We start from the raw sequence: 16115 nt of genomic DNA, 5'->3' as shown, positions 1-16115 counted from the left end.
TTTCGATTTCAAATGTTCAATATTTACAGGCTGTCTGAAAAAATGAAAAAATCATTTTGAAAAGATCCATCCAAACTCCAAATTCGAACTAATATCATATGTAAAAATGGAAAAGAAGTAAGAAAAACAGGTTATAATTGACAAAATAAACAGAATTTATATTTATATACCGTCAAAAATATCATCTTCTTCTTGCTGGAACTGATCATAATCAATTGGCCTGCTAGGCTGTAATTGATCGATAGCTTTCTTAGAATAGTCCAGTCTTGAGAAATTGCCAGAATTCCTAACTGCATGGCCAGAATGTGGCAACTCCTTTTGTGGTGTTGCATTAGTATGTGGTGATTGCAATGGAGATCTTGGCGTTTCAATGTCCATTTGAGATATTGTTCTCTGTTTTCCTTGGAAAAATGGATGATTGAGGGCTTGCTTAGCGGAAGGACGCTTATGTGGATCGAGTGTAAGCATCTTCTTGAGCAAATCTAAGCCCTCTGCGGAAATATCTGGAAGTAAAGAGTTTAAGCCTGTTCCTGTTGTATTTTGGAAGCGGATTCCGAGCTTCTGTGCAAGCTTGTATCCTTCTGGGAAGTTCTGCTCTGTTGGCGGGCCAAGCACGGCACAGATTTTGTAAATCTCGTCTGTTTCTGATGTTCCTGGGAATAACGGTTTCTGCAAATATAGTTCAGCCATGATGCATCCGAGTGCCCAGATGTCAACTGGCGTATTGTAAAAGTCATGGTGTAATAAAATTTCTGGAGCGCGATAATATCTTGTTCCTACGTAATTTGTGTATGGCGGTTTGCTCCTAATTTCACGAGCGAGACCGAAATCGATGATCTTGAGTGTATCGCCAACGAATAAAACGTTTTCTGGTTTAAGATCTCTGTGGAAGAAACCAGCTTTGTGAATTGCATCAACACCAGACAAAAGTTGGAACAAGATGTTCCTGATAACTGGTTCTGGTATTGGTGATTTGCGTGTAGAAATCAATTTGTATAAATTTCCGTCGCAATGTTCAAAAGCCAGATAAAGTGTTCCGTCACTCTTTTCACGGAATACTTCAACAAGCTTTACAACATTTTCGTGTTTGATTTTTCTTAACGATTTTACTTCTTTAAGTTCTAAACATTCAGCAAAACTTTGTGTTTTTTGTTTCATACGCTTCATAGCAACTATTTGGCCTGTTGCAATGTTGCGCATCTTTGTAACTACGCCAAAACCACCATCACCGATCGAACAAACTTCTTCGTAGTTACTGCGCATTATTTTGGATACGTTATTTGTCACCTTTTGTCTTATTGTTCGGAATGGTTTTTTATTGTTTCCGTTTTTTCAAAAAAATTGAAACAAAAATTGAATTTTTTTCGGGTATAATTTTAGATATCCAAAAACTAAATCCGATTTAAAATGAATTATGTGTTCGTAATATACACAACCTTTTAATGATATTTTTGATAAGTTTGTTCGCTCAACTTTTCTTTTGATTTGATCAAATAAGAATCCTCCATATCTGAAAGCTATTTGAAACCGATATTACATATATATATGTATTTTGCGTCATTGATATCAAGATATTTGTGCTTATAACCTAATTTCCAAATTTTGTTTTCCAAATTTTGTTTTCGTTATCATTTGTATCAAGCACAAATAGGAAATTTTAACTCATATCCAACATTGTTCATTTATTATTCTCATTGATTTTGGAAGAAAATCAATATAGGATTTCCTCATAAACACGATCTCCTATTCTCTAGCTTCTATCAATACAATTTGTTGATAACTGTTATACCCCATATAATGTGGATGCTAATTCAAATAGAAGAACATTAAGACTAACAAAATATTGATAACATGTAATTTCAAAGGGTTTGGCAAATATGACATAGAACCATTCTAATTATATATGGGAACAGTATTTAATATTTCCACCAACCACTTAAACAGATGAAAAAATTGAGACAATTTTTTTATGAAAACAAAATTTAATATGATAGTAAAAGAGTAACTGACAAATATCTATCCTGAATTCTATTATAATTCAGGGACACTTCTCAAAGGTGTCAATATGCCTGATCCAGATCTCATTATTTCGAGTAATTGCCTCGAAATTTATGGGAGCGGTGTAAGTGATTATTGCTTTTTATATTCAAAAGAAACATTAAGATCTTTCAGATTCGGTCCAAATCCAAAGCTTACAACAATTGGCAAGTACTCTTTTTACAAATGTACAAAATTACAACAAATCGATCTTTCATCGTGCACTAAACTTCTTGTTATTTGTGAAAATGCATTTTCTTACTGCATATCAGTTACAGAACTTTTTCTTCCCGAAGGACTCCAAAACATTGAAATGTATGGATTTTCTTATATAAAAATACAATCTATTGAAATTCCATCATCAGTAATAGACATAAAGGCTTATGGATTTGGATATATTAATACTTTAGCGTCAATTACTTTCAAGGAAGGATCTAAGCTTCGATCACTTCAGACAAATGCATTTATAGCTGCAAGTTTTGTTGAATTTAAAGTTCCAGAATCAGTTCAATATATTACTGGCATGTTTGCAAACTATGTTTTAACTTTCTCAATAATAAAAGTTCATCAAAACAATAAATATTTTGTCAGTGATAATTTTGCTGTATATTCTAAAGATTATCAGGCAATTTATTCTTTTGCACCAAATTCTTCGTTCACATATGAAATTAATCAGAAAGTAAAAATCATAAAATATGGTGCATTTAAAAATGCAAAATGCGCATCAATAACCATCCCTTCTGGAGTTACAAGCATCGAAGGATGGGCATTTGCAACTGCAACAAATCTTAAACAGATTAAATTGCCTCCAAATATTACAATAATTAATGAACATTGCTTTTATAATTCAGGTTTAACATCAATTGATATTCCAGAAAAAGTAACTAAAATTGATACTGGTGCATTCCAAGGTTGTAACTTCCTGAAAACAATTCTTCTTCCCGGTAATCTGACTGAGGTTGGTGGAAGTGCATTCCCTTCAAATCCAAATATTAACTTTACTTTCAAAGGCGATTCTCAAATTATGATTGATAACCAAATGCTAATAATGGCTAAAGATAATTCATCAATATCTCTATTGCTTGACTCATCAGTAACATCAATTAAAATTCCGAGTCAAGTTAAAAGAATTAAATTATCAGCATTTTCTGAAAAAAAGAGTCTAAGTTCTATTACTTGCGATGGAACATCTGAATTAGAAGTTATTGAAGAAAGTGCTTTTTCGTATTGTTCTAGTTTGACATCAATTCCTTATTTCCCAAAACTCAAAGAAATCGGAAATTTTGCATTTTATCAAACAAGACTTTCATCACAATTTATATTCCCAACAAATTTTACATTTCTTGGTACTAGTGCTTTTTCTGGAGTAAGGACACTGCCAAGTGTTACATTTTCATCGACTGTAAAAAAATAGCAATTCAAGATTCTGCATTTGCCGGATGTACATCTTTGAGAACTGCATCATTTGATGGATGTATGTGTGATATTTTTATCGGACAAAATGTTTTCTCAGGATGTACATCTCTTGCATCATTCAATCTCATCAATCTTATCAAATCGATTAACTCAGGATGTTTCATCAACAGCGGACTTATCACTATCTCGTTCGAAGGCAGCAAGACATCATTCGACTCACTTCCATCTATGCTGTTCAAGGGATGTTCTAATCTCGACGAAGTCAACATCCCGAATAACATCATTTCAATTGGCAGCGAGTGCTTCAGCGGAACATCCATCATGCGCGTCAGTCTTCCAAAAAGTGTCGAATCTCTGGATTCACTGTGTTTCAAGGGTTGCACGCAGCTTGAGCGCGTCGACATCTTTTCTACGTGCAATCTTTCAAAGGTATTCCCTGGTATCTTCGAAGGCTGCACATCTCTCTTTTACATCAGCAACTTCTCCAGTGAAAACCTTGTTTGTCACAACAGCACCATCTACAGCAAAGACTTCAGCCGCGTTTACCTGCACACTCCTGCGTGCAGGGACAACTACATCAGCTTCGACCGTCGTCTCAATAGTGTTGCCGACAGCGCATTCATTAATAGTGCATACATTGAGATTGTTGTCTTTGTCGACAGTAGTGTTAGTAGCATCGGCCGTCGTGCATTTGAATCATGTGTTCGTCTTAAACAGATCAGCATTCCTTCTAGTGTCTCATCTATTGGTGAGAATGCATTCATGAACTGCATCAGTCTGAAATGTGGTGTTCTATTCCAGAACAAGACACAAAGATTCGTAGATATCCTCACATCAAGTGGTCTTCCCAAGACATCTCTCGTAGAATGTCAAGCATTCAGCTGCAGACCACAACAGGTACTCAATGTTCCTGTTCCAACTATTTTATTTACTGTTTTTATTCTAATGTAAATTAAAAATAAAAATCTACAAACTTTTTATAGTAATATTTGATTTGACAACTCAGGTAATCTTCATCTGAGTCGGAAACTTTAGTAATATTTGATTTTGCATCTGCCTTATGATTTTCCCCTTCAATTGTTGTAATATTATGCGGTATTACACCTAATCTGTAAACTTTCCATATATCGTCATTCTGATTGTTGTTTCATACATGTAAACCAGCAGCTTCTAAAGTTGTTGAATTCATGGTAATTAAATCAGAAACTCATCTGACACCATATTCAATTGAATATAAATGTACCTGTATCCAAGTGGGAATGAGTATCTTTCACCGAACATCTTAATTTTCACAATTTCTGAGTGCTAATTTTTAAAAGTAGATAAATAATTCAACAATGATGTTCGAAATAGAAATCTTGCTTATGAGTAGTCCTAAAAAACAATTTCAAACATGAAATTAAAAAACATCTAAAATAATTCTCATAAAATATCTTACAAATTTTTATTAATATCAATGCTTAGCATTCCTAAGTTCTGCTTCACGTTTTTCCAACAACTGTTGAAGCTGTCTAAACGAAACTTCAGGTTGTACGTGAGATCTTCCTTCAGAACGAAGCCAATTAGCCAAAAACGCACAATCTGTCTGGTGTTTGTTCACAATTGCACTTAATTCTTCACCTCTCTTGCAAAGTTCGTTATATCTTGATTGTAATTGGTCATTTTCTGCAATTATGTGATCAATATCAAGTGTAACTGTTTCTTCGACATGTCCGTGTGATTTTAGTGTAGAAAGTTCCTTTTTCAGGGTTTTAAGTTGGGATTTACAATCTTCTGTCTGTTTGTCTTGTTCTTTCTTGATTGAATCGCATTCCGATGCCTTACTGTCCGCAATAATTCTTAGCCGCTGCTCTCGGTCATCGAAATGTAATGTCATTTCTTTATATTCTTTTTCAAGATTTTGTAGTTTTTCTTGCCATTGATCGATTTCGGCAGCAAGCTCTGCGTAGTTTTCGTCGACTGATGATTTTAATCCTAAATCTTGCTTCAATTGGGCGTTTATTTCTTGAAGATCTTTAATTCGTGTATCAATTGTTTGTTTCGATGTCTGTAATGATACTATTGAGTTAAATATATTTTCTTTTTCACGGGCAAATGATGCTCGACCGTTTTCGAGTGAATCGCAAAGATTTTTCGCTAATTCGACTTCTTCTTCTAAATCCTTTAATGCAGTTTCATTAAGAGAACGCATACGTAATAGTTCGCGCTTTTTTGTCTGGAAAAGGCTTTCAATAGCCGCAACTTGGTCAACATTTAAAATAGCTTGATCAACGCCACGGCATTGTTCATTTAATGTAGATATTTGCTCTCTAAGCTTGGCAAGTGTTGCTTTAAGCTCGTTTTCTTCTTTTTGTAAGCGTTCAATCATTGATGCATCACTTCCTGAGAAAAGAGACTGAAGAAATGTCTGGCTTGTGTTTGAAACTGATTTTAACTGTTCATTAAGGTTATGTTTTTCCTCTTTCAGACGAATTAACTCTTGCTGAACTCTCATGAACTCATCTTCACTAATCGACATCTTTTTTTGCTTCGAAATACGCTCATTTTAATTTGGATTTAAGTATATTATTGAAATGTAAATAAAATTTCTCATATAACCTTACGTGTATGATTGACTTATTTCACAAATAAATTTCAAATTAAAAACAAATATAGAATTTCATGGAAAATTCATGTACCAAGGATTTTTAGAATTCTTAGAAATCCAAGATTTGGAATTATAGAATTCAATACCGCCCGAAAAAGTCCAAATGATAAACTCCTTTTTTTTATTTAGGTACCCTATTCAATTTCTATCGTCACCATATGGAGAGGTCAGGCCCATATCATAAAACATTAAGTTTGGACTTACTAAGACATGTAAGAATTACCTTGCTTGTATAGGGGCATTAAATACTTTTAGATGCTAAAATCTTCAAAATTAATTTAATTTGATATTCAAAATATGCACGAAAACGTAAATAAATACGGATCTAGCTCTCACATATCTCTATTTTAAGCATTGATAAGTATTTCTACATTCTATTTTAAAAAATATTCAAATTTCACAATATTCTTTTCATTGATAATCTACATATTAACGAGAATGATATAACTTTTCATGTGTTTAGAAGTTCTTAGCTTTAGTACTGTATTGTTGAAAAAATTATTGAAGACTTTTTTCTTTTTGAGAAATTAATGCAATAACCAAAGAGGAATTGCATATGCTGCGCACTAAAATTATAGAAATGTCTCTAATTAGACACAAATAGAGATATTCGGAAATAAAAATTTGAAATTTTGATCAAAAACGCTATTTTCTAATCATTTTTATTTTAACTATATATAAAGTATCTTTTTCTATAATTTATACTTGATGGTTTAAAAGACGTTTAGACTCAAAATTTTACTGCATTTCATGTGGTAACTATGCTTTATCACTAACTACCTCCTTGTTTCAACCCTGAACAATATATTATACCTCCCAATGCAGGTATTACTCCAACAAAATTAGCAATTTGGCTATTGTCTAAAATTTTCTCAAAGAAAGAGGAGTAAAGTCCCATTTTTAGAATTCGAGCTATATTAGAATGCAACTTAGACAAAAGGTTACAGTTTCAATACACATATTCAAAAAATTTGCATTCGAAATTTAAGATAAGGTACAATTTCCAAAAAAGAGTATCGAATCAGTGCACAAATATGCATTTACATGCTTACACTAGCTTGCACTAGTATTAATAATTTTGAAATTAATTTTCAAATTATTCCCATACCTTTTGCAAAATTATTATGCTTATGATTCTAAGCATAGTTAAGCGATCTCGAATTTGAATTGCTAAGAAAAAATAATTAGTAAAAAATTTGTCTATGCATTCTGTATGATGCTACTAACTATATTAGCAGCATACCTAAAATCTTTTCAATATTTTTGAGGGAATTTGAATGGTACCGGTTGAGAGCTTTTTTAATTAAGGTACTATTTCGATAGAATTTGAATGGTACCCATTCAATTTTGTGAGGGGCCCCTTTCATTTTTTGAATAGGGTACCTTAAATGAAAAAAGGACCTTAAATAAGTAAAAAAATGCTATAAATGGTGTATATTAATTGGTTTTATCTCTAAATCAATTGTGCTATTGCGGCATCTGATTTGGTTACCTCTTTTGGCTTGTGAAAGTAAATAAAGACAAAGAAGATAACAATGAGAATGAGAATAGCAATGACAACTGCTTGAGAAATAATGATGGCAAGGGATAACTCACTGAACTTTCTTGGTTTCTCAGTTGGTGTTGGAGTTGGAAGCGGAGAAGGAGGTAAGATTTCATAGTTATACTTCTTGCTATTCTCTTCAACTTCTTGTTTGGTTGCTGAAACAACTTTATTTGGTAAAACATAGGTTTTCTCAAGTTCGAACAAAAAGTCTATTTGTGGAGGATTTGGATATGTCTCAACTGTTACATTGAATTTTGATTTGACCGATGATTGATTTACATCATCTTCCAACAATGGAATTAATCCCAATCCAAAATCAGAGTTTGGATTAGATGAGGATTTTGATTGCTTATATATATGACCAATCACGTTATTGTTATCTGCAGTAAAGTTCATTGTTCTCATATTTGGGCCAAATGAAACAACATGTAAGCAATCATGTAAACTTCTTTTTTCACTTTCTTCAAATCTGCACTCATATCCATATGTAACATTTGACCTGGTAGAAAATATTCCAACAATATGAACGCTTGAAGTTTTCGTTTCTTCCCCAATATCAGTTGCAAAAACTGTTGCAGTTTGAATCTTGCATGATGCAGTGCTTTCTGCGCATGTGAGTTTGATAATGTCCATATCTTGATCTGAATCAGGGTGTATATAAAAAGGATTCGAGAATTGCAAGGTAGAACTTTTGTTTCCTGTATATGCAATAAACTTATCTTTTGATTCAAGAACAAAATCGCCTCTCATGCATGCAAATTGTTTGGGACCTAAGCTGAATATTTTTGAGCCAATCACAACATCCTCTCCATGATTGGAAGGATCCCATGTGTTATCATCTGTGCATCCAAGAAAAGATCCGGATTTTGGTACTCTTTTTGGTGCACATTGGGCCAATACCAATGAAAACATTTGAATTACTTTGAATTTGATTCAGAATTTACTTTGAGAGCTGATAAAAGTTCCGGATCATCATGCAAAATATATGATATATAATCAAAGTGTGGATTTATTATGTTATCAGAAACCGAAAATTCATTTCAAATATATTTGATAGACGTTCAAATAATCGATGATATCGTCTGACAAGTTCAAATTGAATGATCATTCAATGAAAGTGTGATCTTTCAGTTTATGGATCCAGTTGGATCAGATGATGCATTGATAGTAAAATTTATGCTAATATAATTTGCATATTATCTTTCTATCATATTTAAAACAAAAAAATGAGTTTCAATTATTAACCAAAATCGCAATAAATTTATTACACTCGCCATAAGTTACATATATAAATCGAAATTTACTTGTTAAAATATATCAATCGCTAAGTACATTATGTAGAATCAACTCGTTCATTAAAAAAATCATCAAAAAATAATTAAATATGATGCATGTTGGTTTTTTATATATTGATTGTTTATACCCTCATTGGGTATTGGATATTTCGGTAAAATTGGCATAAACTAAATTTGATAATATTGTAAAAAAGTTTTTTAGAAATTAATATGGTAAATCCGAACTTATCTAACTGTTATTATATGCTATTCTCAATAAACAATATCATTATTGAAAGAAATTTATCAATATCAAATATTATTTGCTTGAAAAGAAATAAAAACGTATTAAGAGCGATAACTTATGAAATATTAGTCATATTAAATCTAAGGACAAAAATTAAATACGTAAAAATAAAAAATTAAAAAACTAATTATATTTAACTTATATTAATTGTTGTGCAATTGATGCATCTGACTTTGTGACATCTTTGCGTCGTTGGATGATGACGTAAATAACAAAGATGACGATAAGAAGAACGAGTGCACAAGAGATCGAAATGATGATTATGAGAGTAAATTTGCTCAGTTTAGGAGGTTTCTGTGTTTGTTTCGGTGTTTCTTGTGGTGTTTGTTGTGGTGTTTGTTGTGGTGTTTGTTGTGGTGTTTGTTGTGGTGTTGGAGAAGGAGGAGCGATTTCAAAGTTATATTTCTTGCTGTTTTCTTCGACTTCTTCTTTACTTGCTGCGACGACATCATTTGGAAAGACGTATGTCTTCTCAAGTTCAATCAAGCACTCTCTTTCATCTGAAGATTTGTCTTCATCAATTGTGACATTATATTTCGCTTTAACTTGAGTTTTATGAGTTTCTGTAGGATCGAGTGATGGTTGCAATCCTAAGCAATAACCATAGTTTTCATTTGGTTGCGACTCTGTTTGGTTGAATGTCATACCAGTTAAATCTGGATCATCAGCTTTATATTTCAACGTTCTTTTATATGAACCTAGTGTAACAATTGTGAGTAAATTATTATAATTATCATCTATTTTGATTTCTCCTTCATAACCAAACTTAACATGTGATCTTGTTGTAAACAATCCAATCATATGACTGTTCTCATGCTCGGTTTTTCTGAAAATTGTTTCCAAAACTGTTGCGGCTTGGATTTTGCATGATGCTGTGTTATCGGCGCATGTGAGTTTGATTATATCCATATCTTGTGTCTGTGGATTAAGATAAAATGGGTTTGAAAATTGTAATCGTGAACTTTCGTTTCCTGTGTATGCAATAAATTTGTCTTTTGATTCAAGGGCAAAGCTACCTCGCATACATGCAAATTCATTTGGACCTAAACTAAAGATCTTTGTATCAATTCCAACTCCTTCTTCGATATTCATAGGATCCCATATCTTATCATCTGTACACTCGCTGAATGGGTTTGATTTTAGAATTGCTTTAGAGAAGCAATGTCCAACCAACAATAAAAACATTTGAAGTGATTTTGATTTTGAATTTTATTTGAAATTTGAAGTTAAGATGTTTGTTTCAAAAGCAGGAATTGATTAAGAATTTATTGGTTTTCACCAATATGCTCAAAAAACCGAAATTCATTGAATTTTGATTTGTTTTCAGAAAAGTTTCTTACTCGTAAAATCTATTTATCGTTTGACACTTTCTTTATGGATCCGTTGTCAAAAATGACAGCGATGTGGCATCATCAAGTTTGAATCTGAATCATCAGAATATAATTTGTTAGTCATATTAGTAACTGCTCATATTAAAACCATAAACATTCTTTTCTATTTCTAAGCAAATTTCGATTTGCAGAATCATTCAATAGAGCAGCATAATAAATTGTGTGTTGTAGAATAAAACATATTTAGTTAAAGAATATCTAAATTATGCAAAAATTAAATCTTTTTTTGAATCAAATTACATAAAATTTGCTCTATGTTAAACAATATATGAAATATTTACTTAAGTCATGAATTTTATTGAATTTCATCTAAATGTTTTGATGTATTAATATAGAATTCATTGCCATTTTAAAAATTATTTTGAAAATGAAACTTAAACATTAAAATATGACATTTCACATTTAAAAAGTAATGTCGAAAATGAGACAATAAAATAGAATTCAATATTTAATTCTCTCAGATTAAGGAAATAAAATTTTATTCTCCTAAAGTGAAAACTATTTTCCGAATTGATATCCTTAACTATATTAATTATTGTCCAATCTCTGCATCTGATTTTGTCGTTGGATGATCACAAAAAAATAAAGATTAAAAATATAATTATATTTAACTTATACTAATTGTTGTCCAATCGCTGCATCTGATTTCGTGACATCTTTGCGTCGTTGGATGATGACGTAAATAACAAAGATGACGATAAGAAGAACTAACGCACAAGAGATCGAAATGATGATTATGAGAGTAAATTTGCTCAGTTTAGGAGGTTTCTGTGTTTGTTTCGGTGTTTCTTGTGGTGTTTGTTGTGGTGTTTGTTGTGGTGTTTGTTGTGGTGTTTGTTGTGGTGTTGGAGAAGGAGGAGCGATTTCAAAGTTATATTTCTTGCTGTTTTCTTCGACTTCTTCTTTACTTGCTGCGACGACATCATTTGGAAAGACGTATGTCTTCTCAAGTTCAAACAAGCACTCTCTTTCAGTTGAAGATTTATTTACTTCAATTGTAACCGTGAATTTTGATTTGACATCATTGTTGCATTCACTGAATATGCTTGTTTTAATATGCCTTTTGGCCGAACAATGACTAATTATCAATGAAAACATTCGATTTTTGAATTTTTTGTGTGAAACAGAATTTATCTGAATGTTTGATTTCGGATCCGGAAGTAAAAAATGGCTGGAGGATCCAAATTGTGAAGAATACCGTTGTCAAATTCTATGTCAAAAATTTTGAATGATCAGAAGATCCATTGATTCTTGTTATTGAGGAAACCACAAGCAATGTTCCCAGTCTTGGTTTATTCCCCACTATGTTAAATCAAATTTTAAAATGTTGTGATAAAAGGTGGGGGTAATAGTTGGCGTCACGAGACGTAAACTATTCAATTTTGAATGGAGACCGTTTATTTTTGAGAAGTTTACAGTGTCACGAGAAAAATTTTCAGAGGGCTGGCGTCACGAAAAGTGTCAATAAAGATAGAATATAACAGGAAACATGTGTATGAATATGATAACAAGATAAATGTTTGAAAGAATTGTATTTGAATTAATGGAGTATCTATAAATAAGATGTGGTTGGGCAGACAATGTGTCTCAGATGCAAGGAATATGACTCACAAGAACGCTTTACAGCATCTTGCCAGTCAAAGTTGTGCAATCAAATTTTGATTGCGAAGCTTCCTTCATTCAGAGGTGCTTGCGCAGACAATGTGTCTCAGATGCAAGGAATTCGACGAAAAGAAGCCAATTGTTGCTATTTGAAGTTCCAAGTTCTCTGACATATTATCACCTCAAGAGTCTTCGAATGAATGAGCATTACACATTTGTTGAGCTATATGAAATATTTGGATGTGCATATGAAAATTCCCTATTTTGACACTTTTCGTGATACCAGTCCTCTCAAATTTTCTCTCGTGACACTGTAAACTTCTCAAAAATAAATGTAAACTTCTGAATTTTCTGAACTTTACGTCGTGACGCCAAACCTATTTTTACCGTGATAAAACACACTCAATAACTGTATTCATATGCTTCCGATTCCATGCTTTATTAAGATATCTTAATTTCAATCTTATCAGCCGACATTGAATCAAGATGAAATCAAAATTCATATTGTTCCTTCAAGGAAATAAAAATATTTTATGATATTAAAGAAAATTACGATTGAATAAAAACTATCATTAAAAATAATAAATCAAATTTATCTCCAAAAATTAATTCAATTTAAATTGCCAAGCAAGCAGAGTTTCTATCAGGTCTCTTCAAGGTTAAGGGTTTGGTAATGAATTATTAGATTGTTAATAGAATTCAAAATATTTTTCAAAAAAATTTAAATATAGATATATAATAATGTTTAACATTTTCAATTATTGTAGTCATGCTTAAAATATAAAAATAAACAAAATATTAACTGAAATTAGTTATTTGATCTAGATTTGTTAGCAGCACTTCTGTTGAACCTCTTCAGAGCCTCTTCAGCTTCTTCCAGCTCTCTTCTCTTCTTCAAAACCTCATTACTGGCGTTCATTCTTGCGACTTTGAGCTGATGAGCTGTCATTGTTGATTTATTAGCCTGAATGTCCTGATTTATGTCAGCGCCATATGTACTTTCTGCATTTTCGATGATTTTCTGCATAGTTTTTGCGATTTCTTTGACAGTTATTTCCATTTTTTGTTGGATTTCGGGATTTCCGCCGCTGATCTGTCTGAAATTGACCAGCAGTGATGTCAAAGCAGCATTCATGCCTTTAGCAGCACCAACGACTCTGTATTTCAGATCATCATCTCCGGGTTTTGTAGATTTGATCAAAAGGAAGAACATTTGCGCTGCATCCGCTGTTTGCTGTGCAGAATTAATTAATCTCTGCTCATTGGTGATAGTTTTAGGAGACATAATTAAATAATCTGCTTGTTGTCTCGCACAGCGGCCAAGAACTCTCGTAAGCTTCAACAGAGAAAGGCCTTCATCAATAATAAGCTTTCTCAATGGTTCTGACGAGTTCCCTTCTTCTTGTCTCATTTGGTTCACTTCACTTTGTAATGCATCAACTTTTGCGTTCATTAGAATCATTTCTGCTTGGGCGGAGTTGGCCAAACCGAATGATGATAAGAAATGCTCGATGATTTCGGATAGAACTTTAGTCAACATAGCGATTTCGTTATCAAATTTTGCGGATTTGGCGTAATCTTTATCGGAAAGGTTTATTATGTCCTGAACTGATGAAGAAACAGCTTTATCCCATTGATCGGACCCTTCTAGCAACGTATTGATCAATTGTTGGGATGAAGATTTGTATTGATTGTATTTCTCGCTGCTGTGCTCGTTATTGGCCTTGATTAGACTGTTAAGAGCGGTTCTGGCACTTTCTACGATTCGTAAAACACGTAAAGTGATTTTTCCAGTTTGAATTTGTTGTGGAGCGGGTTCTGCTTCTTTTGGAGGTGGCGGAGGAGCCTGTGGGATCTCCTGAGGTACAACTTTAGGAGGTTCTGGAGCTTTCGGAGATGGAGGAGGTTGATGAGTGGTCTGACTCGAAATTTGGGCTTGTGGAACAGTAATTTGCTTTGGAATGGCAATAGGCTTTGGTGGTTGTACTTCTTTTTGCTTTACTGGTATCAAAAGTGATTCAAGAGCTTTGTAAACTGATTTAGAATCTCCTGATGCGGCAAACTTGGTTAATTCGTCAAGAATGTACTTGTTTTCTACACGTGTGTAAGAGGTTATCTCGATTATAAGTGCGAAAGCTATGATTCTTGCCTTGTTTATGTCATTTTGATTAATAATTTCTCTCAGCTTGATTGCAAGGGCATTGTAGTGCTGTTTAAGTGTTGGAGGTATTGGTCTTAATCCTTTGAAAAACTCTGTGAAGTCAGAAACCATTGTTTTCAGCTGATTTCCGCTTTCATTAAATTCAGGAACGCCGAGGCCTATAATTAGCTCCGAGGACCTCTTTGCTAATGGTACGAGGTTCGTGAATTGCTCGAAGTTAAGAGAAAACTGATCGGTTTCAAGTAAAATTTTGAAATCTGCCAAAGTTTGCTGATTCTCAAGAAGCAAAGCCGATGCAGCAGAATACAAAGTGGCAGCGAAACAGCGAATAGCCGCTGCCAAAGTAACAACATACGCACTCAAAATTTCTAATACGCTCTCATTATAGTTTTCCTGGCTAGAACTGTAAGAAATAAGGGTTGATAATGACTGTGTTGGTGAATCCGTCTGTATTTCTAACGCTGCAAATGCAATTTGAAGATATGATAAAGCGATCGTACAAAAATGCGAAACACCTGCATTAAAGCCATAAGGAAGACGAGATCCTGCAACGGATAATGTTCCGAAAGCATTATTTGGTGAAGAAATTGCTAGATCGCAGAAATAATTTAATAATTCATCTTTTGAAATGGATTTAATCGATTTAGCGGTTTGTACAATCGAATCTGTTGACTGTGATTTATTTGCGAAGCTTGCGAGTATCGTAAGTATGTCTGTTGATATGTTTATAGGGAAATCTGTTTCTGGAGGCAATTGGTATGGATTTTGTGGCTCTGCTGGTGTTTGTTTTTGTTGTTCGCCTGGATGAACTTGTTCTAATAATTGTTGGCAAACTTCTGTCAATGATTTGATGAGATTTTGACGAATAAAAGCAAATGAAGTTGCTCCAAGCTTAAATCTGTAATCATTGAGCTTTGTAATTGTATCTTTGATTGTAGTAAGTGTTGCTTCTGTTGGAGCAGCGATGATTTCAACAATAAGGTTGAAGATATTTGAATCAAACGGAGAAAAGAACGTAGGATCACCTGTGAGCGTTTCAAATAAGCCGAACACTTGTGTAAGTAATGATAGTTGAAGGAGTGATGAATATAATTCATTAGAAAGAGTAAATTGACGTGGAGTATACAATGATTGGGCGCAGGCCTCGAAATAGTCTGAAATTTGTTGAATTTGAGGATGGCATTCTTTGACAGCAGCATCTTGACCTGGAACTATAATCAATTCTGCAACTTGTGTAAAGAAGTTAGAATATTCTGTTAATCTATCTTTATCAACGATTTTTGAGAATGTAGGAAGGTTTGCGGCCATTGTGGCAATAACATATCGTGCTATCTGCTTTTCAGTATCATTATAAGATGAAGTTGGGTTTAATGAAAAACTTTCTGAAAGGCATAGGATGACTTTTCGAATATTATTGAATACTGTGATGTCTGTTGGGTTTAACTCTGGAACATTCACTGTACCAATAAGCATCGAATACGGAATGCCAGATATAAAAATTGGAGAATTTTGAGGACATCCAGGAATTCCTGTGTGAAAAAGTGGTGCAATGAGATCAAATATGGAAATCACGCTTTTGTTTAGTTCATCTTGGATTCCAAATCCTGTTTTTATTGCGTCATATGCTTCCATATTTTTTACGATAATTTTTTATTTCAAATATTACTCAAATTGGCATAAATAATCGATTTACTTATAGTAAGTGATAATATATCTTGGTCATCTTATATTGAA

The 16115-nt window shown here is 33.1% G+C and overlaps 8 protein-coding genes across 8 annotated transcripts; 2 read left to right on the top strand and 6 right to left on the bottom strand.

Moving 5' to 3' along the window:
* Positions 1 to 88: 88 nt before the first annotated feature.
* Positions 89 to 1388, bottom strand: TVAGG3_0712790 (STKc MAK like domain-containing protein; the record flags this gene model as incomplete). Its single annotated transcript, XM_001580771.2, has 1 exon — positions 163 to 1263. The coding sequence occupies one exon, from the start codon at positions 1261 to 1263 to the stop codon at positions 163 to 165; it is 1101 nt and encodes a 366-aa protein (XP_001580821.1).
* A 581-nt stretch (positions 1389 to 1969) lies between these two features.
* Positions 1970 to 3451, top strand: TVAGG3_0712780 (uncharacterized protein; the record flags this gene model as incomplete). Its single annotated transcript, XM_001580772.2, has 1 exon — positions 2066 to 3451. One exon carries the CDS (start codon positions 2066 to 2068, stop codon positions 3449 to 3451), a length of 1386 nt encoding a protein of 461 aa, XP_001580822.1.
* A 62-nt stretch (positions 3452 to 3513) lies between these two features.
* Positions 3514 to 4404, top strand: TVAGG3_0712770 (regulation of response to stimulus; the record flags this gene model as incomplete). Its single annotated transcript, XM_001580773.1, has 1 exon — positions 3514 to 4404. The coding sequence occupies one exon, from the start codon at positions 3514 to 3516 to the stop codon at positions 4402 to 4404; it is 891 nt and encodes a 296-aa protein (XP_001580823.1).
* A 475-nt stretch (positions 4405 to 4879) lies between these two features.
* Positions 4880 to 5979, bottom strand: TVAGG3_0712760 (hairpin DNA cleavage protein SbcCD family; the record flags this gene model as incomplete). Its single annotated transcript, XM_001580774.1, has 1 exon — positions 4907 to 5971. The coding sequence occupies one exon, from the start codon at positions 5969 to 5971 to the stop codon at positions 4907 to 4909; it is 1065 nt and encodes a 354-aa protein (XP_001580824.1).
* A 1574-nt stretch (positions 5980 to 7553) lies between these two features.
* On the bottom strand, positions 7554 to 8558 carry TVAGG3_0712750 (glycoprotein 38 family; the record flags this gene model as incomplete). Its single annotated transcript, XM_001580775.1, has 1 exon — positions 7554 to 8558. The coding sequence occupies one exon, from the start codon at positions 8556 to 8558 to the stop codon at positions 7554 to 7556; it is 1005 nt and encodes a 334-aa protein (XP_001580825.1).
* Positions 8559 to 9365: 807 nt separating this feature from the next.
* Positions 9366 to 10412, bottom strand: TVAGG3_0712740 (glycoprotein 38 family; the record flags this gene model as incomplete). The annotated part of the gene is made up of 1 exon (XM_001580776.1): positions 9366 to 10412. The coding sequence occupies one exon, from the start codon at positions 10410 to 10412 to the stop codon at positions 9366 to 9368; it is 1047 nt and encodes a 348-aa protein (XP_001580826.1).
* An 818-nt stretch (positions 10413 to 11230) lies between these two features.
* On the bottom strand, positions 11231 to 11716 carry TVAGG3_0712730 (uncharacterized protein; the record flags this gene model as incomplete). The annotated part of the gene is made up of 1 exon (XM_001580777.1): positions 11231 to 11716. One exon carries the CDS (start codon positions 11714 to 11716, stop codon positions 11231 to 11233), a length of 486 nt encoding a protein of 161 aa, XP_001580827.1.
* A 1232-nt stretch (positions 11717 to 12948) lies between these two features.
* Positions 12949 to 16033, bottom strand: TVAGG3_0712720 (I/LWEQ domain family; the record flags this gene model as incomplete). Its single annotated transcript, XM_001580778.1, has 1 exon — positions 13029 to 16013. The coding sequence occupies one exon, from the start codon at positions 16011 to 16013 to the stop codon at positions 13029 to 13031; it is 2985 nt and encodes a 994-aa protein (XP_001580828.1).
* Between the last annotated feature and the right edge of the window lie 82 nt (positions 16034 to 16115).

This window comes from Trichomonas vaginalis, chromosome III (genome assembly GCF_026262505.1).
Source record: "Trichomonas vaginalis G3 chromosome III, whole genome shotgun sequence".
NCBI lineage: Eukaryota > Parabasalia > Trichomonadida > Trichomonadidae > Trichomonas > Trichomonas vaginalis.
The sequence above is the reverse complement of the archived record's forward strand: the minus strand, read 5'-3'. Positions and strand labels throughout refer to the sequence as shown.